Source organism: Vespa crabro, chromosome 21 (assembly GCF_910589235.1).
Source record: "Vespa crabro chromosome 21, iyVesCrab1.2, whole genome shotgun sequence".
NCBI lineage: Eukaryota > Metazoa > Arthropoda > Insecta > Hymenoptera > Vespidae > Vespa > Vespa crabro.
In genome coordinates this window covers 1475674-1490545 of record NC_060975.1, presented here as the reverse complement: position 1 = coordinate 1490545, position 14872 = coordinate 1475674, and the positions used below count along the sequence as shown (strand labels likewise).

The window sequence follows — 14872 nt, the reverse complement described above, 5'->3', positions numbered from 1 at the left end:
AATAATAATAATAATAATAATAATAATAATAATAATAATAATAATAATAATAATAATAATAACATATAATTTAAATCTAATAATGGTATTTAATGTACAGTAAACTGTTATTGGCTCTATCACTAGTTGTCTATTATCTATTGGAAAGTATTTGTAATGTTAATCATATATAAAATGTTGCCTTTTTTTATATAAATCATTGTAAAATAACAAAATTCTATTAAATTTCATTACAGAATACTTTTTTTGAGTAAAGTATATTATAATAATAAAAAAGAACCCTTTGTTATTTCTAAACTTCTCAATATTTACAATGTATTACAAAAGTTGGAACTTCATAAAATTTATAATACACATTGAGGCCAAAATCTAAAATACATAATTCTGTTATTTTATACATCTCGAAAACATAGAACAATGCATCATAATTTATTTTCTCTTATCGTAATTGATCTACATTTATCTCATCGTATTTGCTCTACATCAAATATAAAAACAAATTCTTTTAAACAAAGAATTAGCAGTACATTACTGTTCACAAATTTTGCCCTTAAAGATATGACATAAAGATATGACATATATATATATATATGTATATATATATATATATATATATATATATATATATGTATTGTGTTTCAGATCAATTGAGGTCAATGAGGGAATTCATCAAATGTAATAAAAATCTATTTTAACTATTATAAAAATGATACGCAGAAAAAAAGAGAAAAAGAACGATTGTTCGATAATTGTTCGACTTTGTAGTCCAACTTATTATTTATTATATTTTTTCTCTAGTTTCTTCATATATGCTGTATATAATTTTTATTATGTTCTTTACTTTACTTTCATTAGAAAGGAAATCACTTAATTCAAGAGGACAAAACTTAGTAACAGTACTGTACAAGCATTAACTATATAATGAAAACAAAATATTATTATTTATATGTTATGATATACAAAAAGGCCTCTGGAACCTGAATATTGCTATTTTTATGACCACTATACGCAAATATTCATATAGCTAGGAGTATATATATATATATATATATATATATATATATATATATATATATATATATATATATACTTTTATATATATATATATATAAATATTTGCGAACTGAAAAAAATTGAACCAAAAATTATAAATAATTTTTTTAAACATGATAAAATAATTGCTTGTATATATAATGTGGAAGAATTGTATATCTAAATGTCGCACTGGAAATAATAATAATAATAAATGAAATTAAAATCAGACTTAGATGTACAATGCAAAAATATGTGCATATAGCAAAAACAAAAGTTAATTTTTTAAATATTTAATAACTTCGAAATTATATGAGTTGATAATTTTTTGTTTTGTTTTTTATAGTATTCTGTTGAATTTTCTGTAAAATCATACTACAGTGAAATTTTTAAATGATTGGTTTTGGAACACTTTAGGATATTTTAAACGTACTTGATACGTCTGAAACCTTGTTACATGTATGTTTGGACTTAGTAAATATATGTACAACATAAATATTACATAAATATGCTTTGCCAATTTTACAGATAGCAACTATTTTGCAAAAGTAAAAAAGAAAATAGATATTAACTTTAAGAGTTATACGTACAGGAACAAATATTTTAACAGCTTCTGCTTATCATAAACAACAGATTTCAAGGCGCTGTTATGTGATGCAAATATGTTACAGAAAATTTTTAACACTTTTTACGTCATGTTACCAAAGTTCTGCTTCTTATATTTTTCGATTTATCACGTTAGATTTTCACCTTACATGAGATTATCACGATACAAACAGCTATGTGTAACTATATTCACATGTGTCTCAATATACCACTATTTTTATATCACTATAATGGCAAAGTTTGGGCTTTGATTGCTATACCAAAAATGCATATAATACATGTTTAAAGTGTTTAAATTTTGACTTACCTCAATACTCTCAATAGCTCATTTCTATAATTACAGTTCCTTATTACACTCTTGTTAACTTTATAGTTCATCATAATATTATCCAGTTTAACAGTTATCCACTGTTCTTCAAGTGTATTATATAATTCTTCAATGTGAGAGAAAAGTATGCATATATTCAACAATTGTGTATGCCACTGTACTCACACAAATATTATGACGTTAAATAACAAACAGAACCATACTGTGTAGCACCACTAAGACGATACACTGTTTATTTGCATATTACAAGACACTGTTTGCAAATTGCTTTCAGTGTTCTGTATAGGCACCTGTGAATCTGAAGTATTAATCGATCCTTCAGTTGCACGCACAGATGAATTATGAATTTTCATTTCTTCTGCATGATTTACTGAAGACGATGACGACGACGACGACGAAGACGAAGATGACGACGACGACGAAGACGACGATGATGTTTCTGTTGGATTTGATTTTAGTTTAATTTGTTGTTCCATATTATCAATCTCTGCCCAAATACTCCTAACTTCTTTAAATAACTGAAGAAGAAAAAAGTATTTTTAAATAAATCGTTATTTAAAAAAATGATATGTAATATATAAATTATTTACTTGATTCAACCAAGTTTCATCCGCTAATAACTCATTTAATATTATTGTTGTATCTTTATTAGGATCAGTTGATCTTTTATCTGCCACTCTTCTTGCACATTCCAAGAACATAAGATATTTTTGATGAGCTACTTTATTATATAGAGCTACCTTAGTTTGGCAAATTCGACATAGCAAAAAATCCTATAAGATATCAGATATAAAATTAAAAAGATTAAAGTTAGCAAATATTTTATATATTATATACACATACTTATATATATATATATATATACTAAACCTTTTCTTGTGGTACTTTTGGACCAGGAGGTGAGCCTTCCAATGTGGTACTATTGTATGGCTGACCATAAAGTAAAACTCTAGCATAAATTTTGATTTGCTGACAACCAGCACATAATTTGTTTTTATATTCAGAAGATGGCAAATCTTTTAATACATTAAGACATGGCCATGTAGAGATTGCGGTTACAAAATTAGATCGCCATTTTGTGGTAGAAAGAAGACGTTGTTTTCTCTCATCTGTTACTTCATCGACAGTTTTAACATTGGATAAGAAATAATCATCTGGGAAAAAGAAAAAAACAAATTTTTATAAAAAGACGATGATATTCATATTATTGAGTAAAAATTTTCAAGTAGTGTTTTAACCTTGCTCTTGAAATATCTCTGTTAGGAAATTAGAATCCAAAGCTTGTGAGATCAATGTTTGTATGTACACTTCAAAATTGTCTTGATATTTTTCAGTATCCTTCATGAATTTATTTATGCATTCACTGAGAACAAAGAGAAACAAAAAAAAAAAAAATAAAAAAAAAAAACAAAAAGAAAAAAGAAAAGATTACCAAACTATTTTTCATTTTCTATCTTCATTAGTTTTATAAACTATTATAAAGAATTCACCTGTCATCAACAATCATTTCATCCCTTAAAAATTCTACAATAGTTTCTAATTTGCCTTGTTGCCAAAACTTAACTGGCACTTGTTGATAAATATGCCGATTTTGTGGAGCCCAACCAGAATACTAAAATTATATTAATATTTATTATAAACATTTATTAATTTTTTTTAATTATATTATATATATATATATATATATATATATATATATATATATATATATATATACATATATATTCTTTACCGTGGATATGTTTCTATATAACGTTTTGCCATTGGACTTAAATGGCTCATATTTTTGCAATAATGTTTTCCCATCGATTCTCCATAGAGCTGGATACTTTTCATCTAAATCTGTCTTGATCACAACAAATTCACCAGACTAAAAATATAAAAATCTATACTTATTTTAATATTTAAAAAAATATTTGAAGAAATAAATATTATAACTTGTGAATCATTGAGGCTTCTAACAAATATATCAATAATATTAATAATATATTTATTTATATTTTGTCAGGATAATGTAAAGAAAGAAAGAAAGAAAAAAGAAAAAAAAAGAAAAATAAAAATGATCACATTTTAAAAATTGCTGCATGCAATAATAATGATTCTGATTAAACTTGTATCAGTGAACTTTCCTCAATGGTAGTGAAGGTAAATTAGAATATAGAAAGTATATTAAAATATTAACAAAGTACCTTAAATGGAGATATATCAATGTCCTCATCACTGGCAGAGGTTATTAATTTCTCATCTATTTTAGTTGAAATCTTTGCAGAATTGCTAGAATTTTTTGAATACACTTCATGCCTTTTTCTAACTGATTTTTTTGAAACAATAACTTCACCAGACGAATAACCATCTTCTTCTAAAGTCTTTTTGTTTTTCTTTGTAATTAGAGGTCGTCCACGTTTCTTTCTTTTATCTTCTTCATCTCCAACTAATTTTACTGCAGGAGTCCAAGCAGGATCAGAATCAGAATCACCTTGTTCTTCATCATTATCAAAATAATCTATACCCTGTTGTCTATCTAAAAATTGTTTTACTGATGTTTTTTCCTTAGCTTTTCTCCTAGATGTTTCTCTTCTTGGGGGTAAAAGTAAAGGATCCACTAAAAAGAATATAAAGATTAGTTATTAAAATTTATACAAAACATATTTTAACATTACCTTCTTCAAGTTTCTTTGATACTTTTGTACTTGAAGTATGAGTAGCTGCTTCTGCTGCTGCAGCAGCTGCAGCTTTTCGTTTTCTATCTGTTGGTCCTCCAGGTTTAATAGGTCTTCCTTTCCTAGATTTACCTTCTTGTTTTGGAGTTGTAATATCTGCTGTATTAGTAGTATTAGTAGATGTTTTCCTTTCTGTTTTTTTAGGTGGAAATAGAAAATCATCATCACTAGTAAATCCATCATCGCTTGAATCAAAGTTTGGTTTTTTCCTTTCTTTAGGTAATGGAAAATATCTAGGATCATTAGCATAATCAATTGCTGGTGTTTCTTTTGCAGGATTTGGTTTTTCAGTTTGTGTCTTAACTGTTTCTCCATTTGTGGAAGTTTCTGAAGGTTTACAAGGCTCCATAGGAATATATGGTTTCGACCTACTCCATGTTGCTTTTCTACCACCTCGTATTGCAGGTGGCGGTGAAGGATCTCTTTCACCTTGTAAAAATTTTAAATAGCTTGTCATAAATCCTGAATTTGGATCTCTACCAGGCCGTTTAAGATCTTTGTTCATTTGATTCATAGTTTGCACTGGCTGTTGATTTTGTTGAAGAAAGCCTAATTCTTCTTCTATATTAGGAACAATCACTTTAGGTTGATCATCTCTTATTTCTTGATTATAATTAGTATTTTGATTTACTGCATTTTCCCCGAAACTAATTGGAGTTATTTCAACAGAAGATTGGAATTCATGAGTATGATGTGGATGATGTCCTGGAGGTATATGAAAAGCTGGAAAATAAGGAATAGGAGGTGGTGCATGATGATGTGGCACCATTATAGATTGATGTTGATGTGCTGGATTTCCTACAAAATTACTTGAATGATGCAGTGTTGATTGAGAACTAAATGCAGCAGGTGCACTTGTAAACATTTTTGAGGGAGGTGGAGGCAAATTCCACCTTTCAAAGTCAAAATAACCATTTTGTTGTTGTTGATTTGTATTATGATGTGCAGGAGGTGGTATTCTACTTAAATATTCCGTCATTGTTGCTGTTCCTGTAAGTTCATTTAGTGTTGATCCATGACCTCCCTTTTCTGAACTTTTCCTCTTTTTGTTAACAGAATCTGCTTTGCGTCTTTCTTCTACTTGTTTTTGCTGATCATTTAGAGCAGTAGGGGCTGCATGCTGCTGTTGTACTTGACAGGAACTTTGTTGTAGTGTTTGTAAATTTTTTACAATACTCATTGGATCTCCTCTACAGCTACTTAAATCTTGTAAAGTAACTTGATTGGAATCAAAATATGGTTGCTGCCTCTCAGAAACATTTAATACTCTTTGTACCTGTTGTTGTATAGGTAATGTTTGAGTATTTATTTCTGTGTTACCAGTTGTATACACTGCCACAGAAAATTTTCTATTTGTGTTTGTTTGCCGATTATCATTTTCCCAACATATTTGTTGTTTTTGTGTTTGAGAGAAATCTTGTTGTTGTCTATCATAACTTTTAGTTTCTGTATTATAAGTTGGCTTGTTATTTTCTGTAGTACCTAATGCCCTAGTTATCACTGAAGAATATGCAACTTGACCTTGTGATGCAGGCCGAGGAACAGTAACATCAAGCGGTGAAGGTGGTGTAACTTGCTGCTGTACCGTTGCTTTGTACTGCTGTCCACTAGCACATTGATTTCCATTATTTTCTGTATGTTGTTGCAATGGTGAAGGAGAAGATATTGTTGCCATTGGGCTATTATACATTGGATATGCAGGACTTGGTACATGCCCTAACGGACTAGCTTGTGAATGCGCTTGTAAGGGACTTGGTCTTCGTGGTACAACAACACCACAGTCAGGACCATTTTGAGTTGAATTATTGGAAGAATAAGCAGAATCTGTAGATGCTGTTGATTTTGATCTATTAGAATGATGATACTCAGTATCACTTGCTGAATTTGTTATATAATGTCTATAAGGTGTTGTTGGTTGCTGCTGTTGTGGCTGTTGATTTAAAACATGAAATTGTTGTTGCTGCTGTTGTTGTGGATGTGACTGTAAATTATTATTTGGTGGTGTCCTTTGGTTACTTGCAAGTTTACCACTATTATTATTACAATTTGTTGTATTATTAGTTCCATAATTCATACCACGTGTATCCATGATAGAAAAACTAATAGGCGACGATTGATTACTATCATGTCCTGCTTGTTCATTCCTTCTATGTTCACCATGATTACTTAATTCAGGATAAATTTTAGTTTGTGCTTTTGTTTGTATACTCTGCTGAGACGTAGATGTAGTTTTGTTTGGTGGAGAAGGAAAACCACTATTTTGTGTTGGTTGTTTATCTTGAGCTTGCGATGACACTGATCTAACGGACGTGTTTAAAAATATGGTTGTTGATGCAACAGATCTTGCAGATGGTTGTGGAATTCTGTATTCTTTACTAGGTGTATTGCTTGGTGTGGACACAATGCATGATTGTTGATGTTGAAGAGATGCTTGTACCTTACCATTTGAAGTTTGGGTCCCATTACCAGCTGTATAATTATTTGTCAATGTTTCTGAACTAAATGTAGTTGGAACTTGTTGGAAAAATGTTTGGCTATTACCTCCTTGAGTCGTGGAGACTACTAACTTTACGTTAACATTTGGGGATTGAGGTCTAACATTTACTGTCTTTTTTGCATCTGGATAAGTAGATGATTTAAAATCTGCGGTTGAAACAGGAGTAGATAATTGAGAATTTATATTATTTATTGTTGGAGTTGCACTAAAATGAGCATTAAATGTATTTTCATAGGCAGCAGTGTTGGTTTTTGTGGAAGGTGGTCCAGGAGAAGATGCTACAACACTTTCATGTGGCAATATACCGAAAGGACTTGGAAGCTGGGCATTGTTCTGTTGGGTCCAAGCAAGAGATGATGCAGTAGGTGAAGACGATGAATTTTGATGTTCGAAGAAAGTTTGATGAGTTGAATTGTAGTTTTCTCTCAATGGAGATATTTCAGATTCGGTTGTTGTATTTTGTTTAGTCACTGTCACAGCTTGAGCTTGAGCAAGGACTTGTCGATGTTGCGAAACATAAGGCGATTGTTTTGAATTGGGATGGTGAAACAAAGGAGAAAAAACATCATATCCCACAGGGGGTGGAGACAGAAACCCCCCTGGGTTGAAGGGAGATGGTTGTCCCGCCAGAGTTGCTGTTGTATGTGCTGCTTGTAAAAGTAATTGCGATGTTGTTGATGGTACCGCTTGTGTGGCAGCTGTTGACAAATGATGCGATACAAAATCACTGTTGGTGGTTGAATTTGTTCCTTGAAATGTATTAGCAGTACTTCCTGAAGCAAGGCGGTTATACGATGCATACCATGGACCAACAGGATCCATTACCCAAGTTTGGCACAAGGGTGCCTAGCCTGCCTAGTCCACGTATGGCAGGCTTTCTTGCGTTTAGAAATGTTGGTGATACGTTTTAAATCAATCATAACATAACTTTCTATGAAAACTTTTATACATTTCTCTTTATAATTGCACATAGGAAACCATTCTATACACTTCTTCATATACATAAGAACTGATCATAAGAGCTTTGTTAATGTATTAAGAATTCTAAGGTAGGGCAGAAAGTTCTCCATTCTATCCTGTGGAATAAAAAAAAAATTTGCTTATTTGTACAAATACATTGGCAAAAAGAATTATAATAAACAATTGTATAAAATCTTTCAATATATTTCTATGTAATAGAACACACCTATTCAGAATTAAAGATCTTGAAATAAGATGTGGATAGGTTTTATTTGAATTGAATAATACCACATGATAATAATAAAAACTAAAAATCTTAATGTTGGTGTTGGTTAAATAAGCAAATATATGCAAGTATAATGTGCATCAAAAAGTAATGTTCTTTCACAGAGGTCAATCAGATAAAAGTGGTAAAAACGCTCGAGAAATATAAAAAAAAAAAAAAAAGAAAAGAATCAACAAAGTACGTTCGTAAGATAAGTTCGTAGGTATAATAAGAAATTTAATTTCGTTCGAAACATAACCATCTTTAGTCTTTTCAGTAAACGATTTAAAAATATTAAAAGATAGATTGATGAATTGAAATAAGAACAAGAGATAGATGAGAAAAGAAAGAAGTGGGATTGGAGCTTACTTCTTCGTAAACGTGAATAATCCATCAGAATGCCATAGACGGTATCCGAGATCGTCGTCGAATCGAGCAATAAGCCAGCGTGTTCTCTGCAGGCACAGTATGATTCGTGTTGTCTACGATCGTCGAGTGTTAATAGCTATTTGTCCGCAAAACAAAAACAAGCACGCGCGCTCTCCTTGGGATCGACGAGCATCCATCGAAACAGCGTCTTTTCGTTTTGTCCTATCCAAACAACAGTATCCTTGAATACAGTATACCAATAGCTCACTGCTAGTGGTGGGTACTTGATCGTCAAGGAATGAGGATCGTCACGTTCTTCGCGTATTCTACAAATGTCTGGACAACGACGATTGTTTTCTTCGATATCGTAGAGCCGTGTGCATAGGTATTCGATTATGTTCGCCGGTGTACGAAGAGATACGATGTCTTTAAGAATAACACAGTAAATATGGCCACAGATACTTGGCCAACGCACGACACACGATCGGGTGGCACCGTTGCTCCGCTCACATGATTCGAGCGTCCGCAAAAATCTGAACATGCCGGGTACACCTCAAACCACCCGGCGCTTCTGCACATACACCGCGGTGAGATGAATTCGCACAGGCTCATTTATCGCGGGGAATTTAACGGTATTGCCCCCGTGCGCTCATTATAGGTCGCCATTTTAATCCAAGTCAACAATAAAGCACGCCATCTATCGATTCTATGTGTAGGAGGAAGGATCGCGCCTATGTGTGTGATGTGAGTGTAGAAATGGTGGGAGGGAGGGAATGGAGATTAATTGGCGGGTTTTTTTGAAAATTTACAAATTCGCAAATCATATCACGAACGCTTTTTCAAACATTTACATAATTATCTTTTTTTCTTTTTTAATTTTTCTATTATTTCATAAATAGAAATTAAAGTACGTTTGTAATGTTAAAAACGCTGTAAGAAAACGTATATTATGATTAAATAAAATATTAAATTCAATCAGGAATGTGTGTCCCATCTTCTTTCTATAAAAAAGCACAAAGGTTTTTCGGATAATTATCGATAGATCAAATTCGCAATAATAACATTTATTAGAATGATAATGTAAGAATATATATTTATAATCGTTATGACAATAATAATAATAATAATAATATTAATAATTATAATAATAGTAAACTCTACTCTGCAATTTAGATTAATTTGTTATCAATTGTAATAATGATTATATCTTGCATAAATCATGTTAAATTATTACCATATAGTAGAGAAAGAAAAAAAGTTTAATAAATTTAAAAATTTAAGTTTTATATTAAAGAAAAAAAAAAGAAAAAAAAAGAAAAAAGGACAGAAAAGAAAAAATATCTTATCTACATAATGGTATAAAGAAAAAGTAGGATTCGACAATAAGACACTTAGTTGATCATATTGCAAATATCAGATAACACATAGCCACTGCAATGAAATCAAATAATAATAATAATAATAATAATAATAAAGAAAAAAGAAAAAAATAGTATACACAACTTATAAAACTTATGAATTATAATATATCTTTGTAGTACATTACAAATGTTCTCATATGAATTATCTATAGCATATATTTTATTAAAAAGACAATCAAGAGCGTGTTAGGATATTTTTATTATAACAAATAAAAAATATTCTTTAAGCCAAGTGGTAATATAAAATAGAAATATTTTATTCTAAATTGTGCAGTGGCAGTTTCATCCCTCTTTTGATATCTTGCAATAGTCAGATATTTCTTATTACTCGTACTTGGCAAAACGTTTGCATTTTACAAATCCTAAAACCTCCATTCATAATTTTTCATTATTATATATTTTTGCAAATTGGAACATCAATAAATTTTTATTTAAAATAAATAAAAGTCAACGCAATTTATATGATGGAAATAAATTAATCATTTTTTTTTTTTTCATTGACAATATTGATGCTCTTTGCAATGATCTTAAAAATACTAATATCTGTTTACTGATAATGCAATACATGTAAATTATCTTAACAATCTATAGAAATTAAATAAATAATCTATAAACTACATATTATGAAAATAAACATGTATTGATGGTAATTGTTGTGACCTGACTTCCAATGAAAAATTTGTAAAGACAGTTTTATGATATAGAACATATTTAAGTATTAATAAATAAACAAACAATGCTTGGCAGCATAGGATGTGTAACTCAACTTGGCTTTGGTTTTTGTGAAATACATCCATATCAACACCTAATTACGGTAACGTTATAAAATGCAATATATGTAGGATGATTGGTATTGCTCTGTTTTATTTGTGTGTTGTATTTTATTTTAGAACATTAATGAATGGCTACCTCATTTGCATTTTACGTTGTTGCCATAGTGCAAATTTTCTATATGCAGTATTCAATAATTGATTTAAATGACTGGTTAAGTGTTGACTAATTGCAGAAAATTCTCTTTGAACACGATCCTAAAATATAACATATGAAAAAATATATTCCATTAAAATCAAAAGTATACAAATAATGTAAATTATACATACTTCAAATGGCTTAAGTTTAACCGAATGAAATCTATGTAAAGCTTCATGCATCCTAATTGCTTTCTCCTCAAGTTGTGGTGTTGTAGGTGGAAAACTTCTCCAAAAGTGCCTTAATAGTTGACATATACAAACATATACATTACGTAATTCTGTTTCCAAATCCTTTGGTATTAACTCTGCAATAAATAATCGAACAATTAATATAAATTTATTTTATAGATTTTATTATAAAGTACCAAATATTTGGGTAAAGTACCCAATATATATATATATATATATATATTTACGTCCAAGACTTTCTTCTCTAAAGCTTTTCATAAGAGATCCACCGGGTGTCAATTCTCCTAAAGCTGATACAGCTGCAGCTGGACTAACTAATGAAGTAGGAGCTTGTCTTGGCAAACCATTTCCTGAAATCCAAGAAGCTGCTTCTTTTTGTAATTGATTTACTGCCATTAAAAGTTCATCTGAGGGTGCTTCTGTCATTCCATATCCTGGCACAGGCCCATGCAAATACCTATCTACATGTGTTAAACATAATGGTGCACCATTATTTGTATTTGAGTCACAGCTAGCATCGAGGTCATCATAAATTAATTTCTCTTGTATCCTAAGCTGTAAAAAGATAAGATTTATGGAAATTTTTTAATATTCCTTTAAAATGAATATTATAAAGTACATGAAGACAAAAGAAAACAAAAACATTCTTACCTTTTTATTCTTTGGCTGGATATCTGGTTGATCATTGGTGGAAGCTTTGCTTACAGATGGCGTTGATCCATTTAACTGTGGTTGAGAATTCTGTGTAGATTGTTTAGTAGTGCTAGCTTTCAAAACCATAATACTATGTTGATTAAATCTTTTGATCATACTTTGATGAACAATATTCCCTGAAGTTTTGTCGGATTTACTTAAGCCACTTCCATAATTTTCATCTAATGTTTGGTCCTCAAAGGAAGTTATATCAACCAAAGGATCATTTATTCCAGATTGAATATCTTTTTTAAGTTCTTGATCATCTATCTTGGCACATTCGGTAAATAGATCCTTGGTCCCTGCATTGATACGATCCCGATGAAAATAATGAGACTGAAAGAATTTTGTCCAAAAATCTGCTTCCGTCATTTTATGAGGTACATTTTCTTGATGTTTTCTTTTGACTGCTGGATAAGTTTTAAATATACATTCTATAACGTCTATGGTTAGATTATATTTCAGTCCATTACAACCATCGGTCTGTGGTTTAATATCAGCCTAAACATTGAAAAAATAATCGTTTGTAATTAAAAAAAAAAAAAAAAAAAAAAAATGTATTCTTCTATTTCAAACATAATAAACGACAAATAGTATAATAATAAATTGTCTTACTAAAAAAGCACCATTGACACCTATCTCTTGACGTTGAACTTTCTTAGCACGTGTGTATTCTGCAGCGTGTTGAGTCCAAAATTCTTCAGAAGTAATAACTTGCGGTATTACTAAATCACGATATAATTGTAACAAGACAGGATTTTCTTGTAACATTCTGTAAAACAACATTACTATAATATGAAATATTACAGTAAATAATAGTATAATAAATATTACCAAACATTAGCAAATAAAAATAAATAAGAGTAACTACCTGTTTTTTTCTTCTAATTCTTTGTTTACTTTTCTTTTAAATTTTGGTAATAGTTGCTGAAGTAATTCTTTGACATCATCTCGATCTTTAATTTGTGCTTCTTGTCCATTACGATTTACAAAATGAAACGTAGACGAGGATCCATCATGTAGTACCACTTGTAACTGTATTTTTGATTTTCCTTCAGGTGATATCTTTTGTACTAAAAAGATAAATCATTAAAAATTATATTTTATATTTATTATTTATCTTTTAAATGAATAATCACATCGACAAGAACATCTATGTTAATCACATATATCATATTATGAAAATAATATTATATTATAAAATGTAATATCAAAATTTTGAAAAACATATATAATCATTTAGTAAGTATACAAAACATTTTGTTAATGAATATTCCAAAAATTTTAACATTGACTTGAACAACATATAATTCAATTATTAATATAATAATGATAAATCCATTAGAGATACAGCACCTTGATTTTTTTCTATTCATTTATTAAACATTAATTTATTAATTACAAAAACGTTTAAATTCTTACATTTAATGTCAGCGTATTTGTGACTGACAGATACAGTATCCCTATTATCGAGCATCCAAGCTATTCGTTCATTCATAACATATAATGTACCATCTCCCTTCTTATAACGTACTTGTCCCACTTGCATTAAAACATCTTCCGATGATGTAGTCATGGTGGATGTAATATATCGTATAATTCTTCTAAGATCAATAGATTATATTCTGTAAAAGATAAATCATAGTAATGATTTACTACTATACATTGAAAATAAATTAAATTTTTTAGAATTTACGAAGAAAATATTTGTTCGATCGTATACATAATTTTGTGATATACATTGTGTTTTTATTAAAATATTATAATGCAACAACATTAGAGAAAGATTATATTGTTTTTGTTAGATTTATTTTGACCAAAATAAAAATGAAAAAATAAAAGAAATAAGTTACATTAAATCAAGACAAAGTTGTGAACATCAGGTATTATAAAAGTGTATTCAAGGTTAAATAATTAAAGAATTATAGTTAAACAATTATGTCGTATACAACAAAGGAAATAAGGCTTGCGTATGCGTGTGTAGTAGGAAATACGTTGTTCTATATAGCGACACCGATTTGTTTGTCATCATGTCCTTGAGTACGACATTGCAAGGAGAGAAGATTCGAAGAGAAATTTATTTAAATGAAATGGTGAAAAACATCAACCGGACTCACGAATAGTAATAAGCTCCGATATGAATAAACATGTATGATAAAATGCTGACTATGTCTCTCACAGGGCAATACCAAAAGGATGCGGCCGTGGTACGCACTTAGAACTTGTAATTTACTTTTATCGGTAGAAAACTTGTATTTTACACAATTCGAATGATTAAATAAACTTTTCTAATTCACATAAACCAAAAATACGATGGAGAAAGGGACATTTACCGGTAGTAAAGTGCGAAAGAGCGTGGAACGATATACAGTCCTGACGGGCGGCACGGCCATGTGCAGAAACACACATCGGTGGACGCATCGCGAAGCGAAGACGGCTACGGACGGACCGTCGGTACAAATAACACCATCGACCAGCTGAAGCCGGTATACTACGTTAATCAACATTCCAACCGAGCTATTGTTTTCACTTCCATACATTTATATTCTTCGTTATTGTACTTTTGTCGAGTATTTCTCATCGAATATATTTCATATCTTTAAATGTTCGTGTTTCACCCTAAATATTTATCTAATTATTTCGCATGATACGAATTGTTATGTTTATAGTTGTGAATTTGACTAAAACAGCGTTAATGTCACGCTTGTAATCATTTTTGAGCATGCGCAATTTGGCGATACACGTTCTACGCGCCAAATTCAAATGAATTGCTTTTCAGATTCTTTATTAAATTTGATCTATAAAACTTAGTATCATTATA

The 14872-nt window shown here is 30.1% G+C and overlaps 2 protein-coding genes and 1 long non-coding RNA gene across 5 annotated transcripts; 1 reads left to right on the top strand and 2 right to left on the bottom strand.

The window, feature by feature from the left end:
• Positions 1 to 1725: 1725 nt before the first annotated feature.
• LOC124431359 lies at positions 1726 to 8915 on the bottom strand. The gene is made up of 9 exons (XM_046979192.1): positions 8778 to 8915; positions 4627 to 8259; positions 4156 to 4568; positions 3699 to 3836; positions 3457 to 3578; positions 3205 to 3329; positions 2837 to 3120; positions 2557 to 2739; positions 1726 to 2484 (listed from the first exon to the last, which is right to left on the bottom strand). Exons 2-9 carry the CDS (start codon positions 8003 to 8005, stop codon positions 2182 to 2184), a joined length of 4947 nt encoding a protein of 1648 aa, XP_046835148.1. The 5' UTR covers positions 8006 to 8259; positions 8778 to 8915; the 3' UTR covers positions 1726 to 2181.
• Positions 8916 to 9029: 114 nt separating this feature from the next.
• Positions 9030 to 10964, top strand: LOC124431362. Its single transcript, XR_006943977.1, has 2 exons — positions 9030 to 9162; positions 9236 to 10964. It is a non-coding gene; the product is annotated as an uncharacterized LOC124431362 (long non-coding RNA).
• Positions 10965 to 11059: 95 nt separating this feature from the next.
• LOC124431360 (general transcription factor IIH subunit 1) lies at positions 11060 to 14522 on the bottom strand. 3 transcript variants are annotated; one of them, XM_046979193.1, is made up of 8 exons: positions 14385 to 14522; positions 13474 to 13676; positions 12923 to 13124; positions 12667 to 12823; positions 12010 to 12552; positions 11586 to 11913; positions 11299 to 11474; positions 11060 to 11226 (listed from the first exon to the last, which is right to left on the bottom strand). In XM_046979193.1, exons 2-8 carry the CDS (start codon positions 13625 to 13627, stop codon positions 11104 to 11106), a joined length of 1683 nt encoding a protein of 560 aa, XP_046835149.1. In that variant the 5' UTR covers positions 13628 to 13676; positions 14385 to 14522; the 3' UTR covers positions 11060 to 11103. The 3 variants fall into 3 exon arrangements, with proteins under 3 accessions (XP_046835149.1, XP_046835150.1, XP_046835151.1); XM_046979194.1 differs by lacking the exon at positions 14385 to 14522 and adding an exon at positions 14169 to 14375; XM_046979195.1 differs by lacking the exon at positions 14385 to 14522 and adding an exon at positions 13905 to 14041.
• Positions 14523 to 14872: the final 350 nt, after the last annotated feature.

Coding starts and splice junctions, on each gene's coding strand:
- LOC124431360 (XM_046979193.1), bottom strand. CDS start 13,627: ATGACTACATCATCGGAAGATGTTTTAATGCAAGTGGGACAAGTACGT. Junction 11,475..11,585: donor TAGAGAAGAAAGTCTTGGAC/GTAAATATATAT, acceptor TATTTATTGCAG/AGTTAATACCAAAGGATTTG. Junction 11,227..11,298: donor TTAAACTTAAGCCATTTGAA/GTATGTATAATT, acceptor GTTATATTTTAG/GATCGTGTTCAAAGAGAATT.
- LOC124431359 (XM_046979192.1), bottom strand. CDS start 8,005: ATGGATCCTGTTGGTCCATGGTATGCATCGTATAACCGCCTTGCTTCA. Junction 4,569..4,626: donor ATCAAAGAAACTTGAAGAAG/GTAATGTTAAAA, acceptor TATTCTTTTTAG/TGGATCCTTTACTTTTACCC. Junction 2,485..2,556: donor ATGAAACTTGGTTGAATCAA/GTAAATAATTTA, acceptor TTTCTTCTTCAG/TTATTTAAAGAAGTTAGGAG.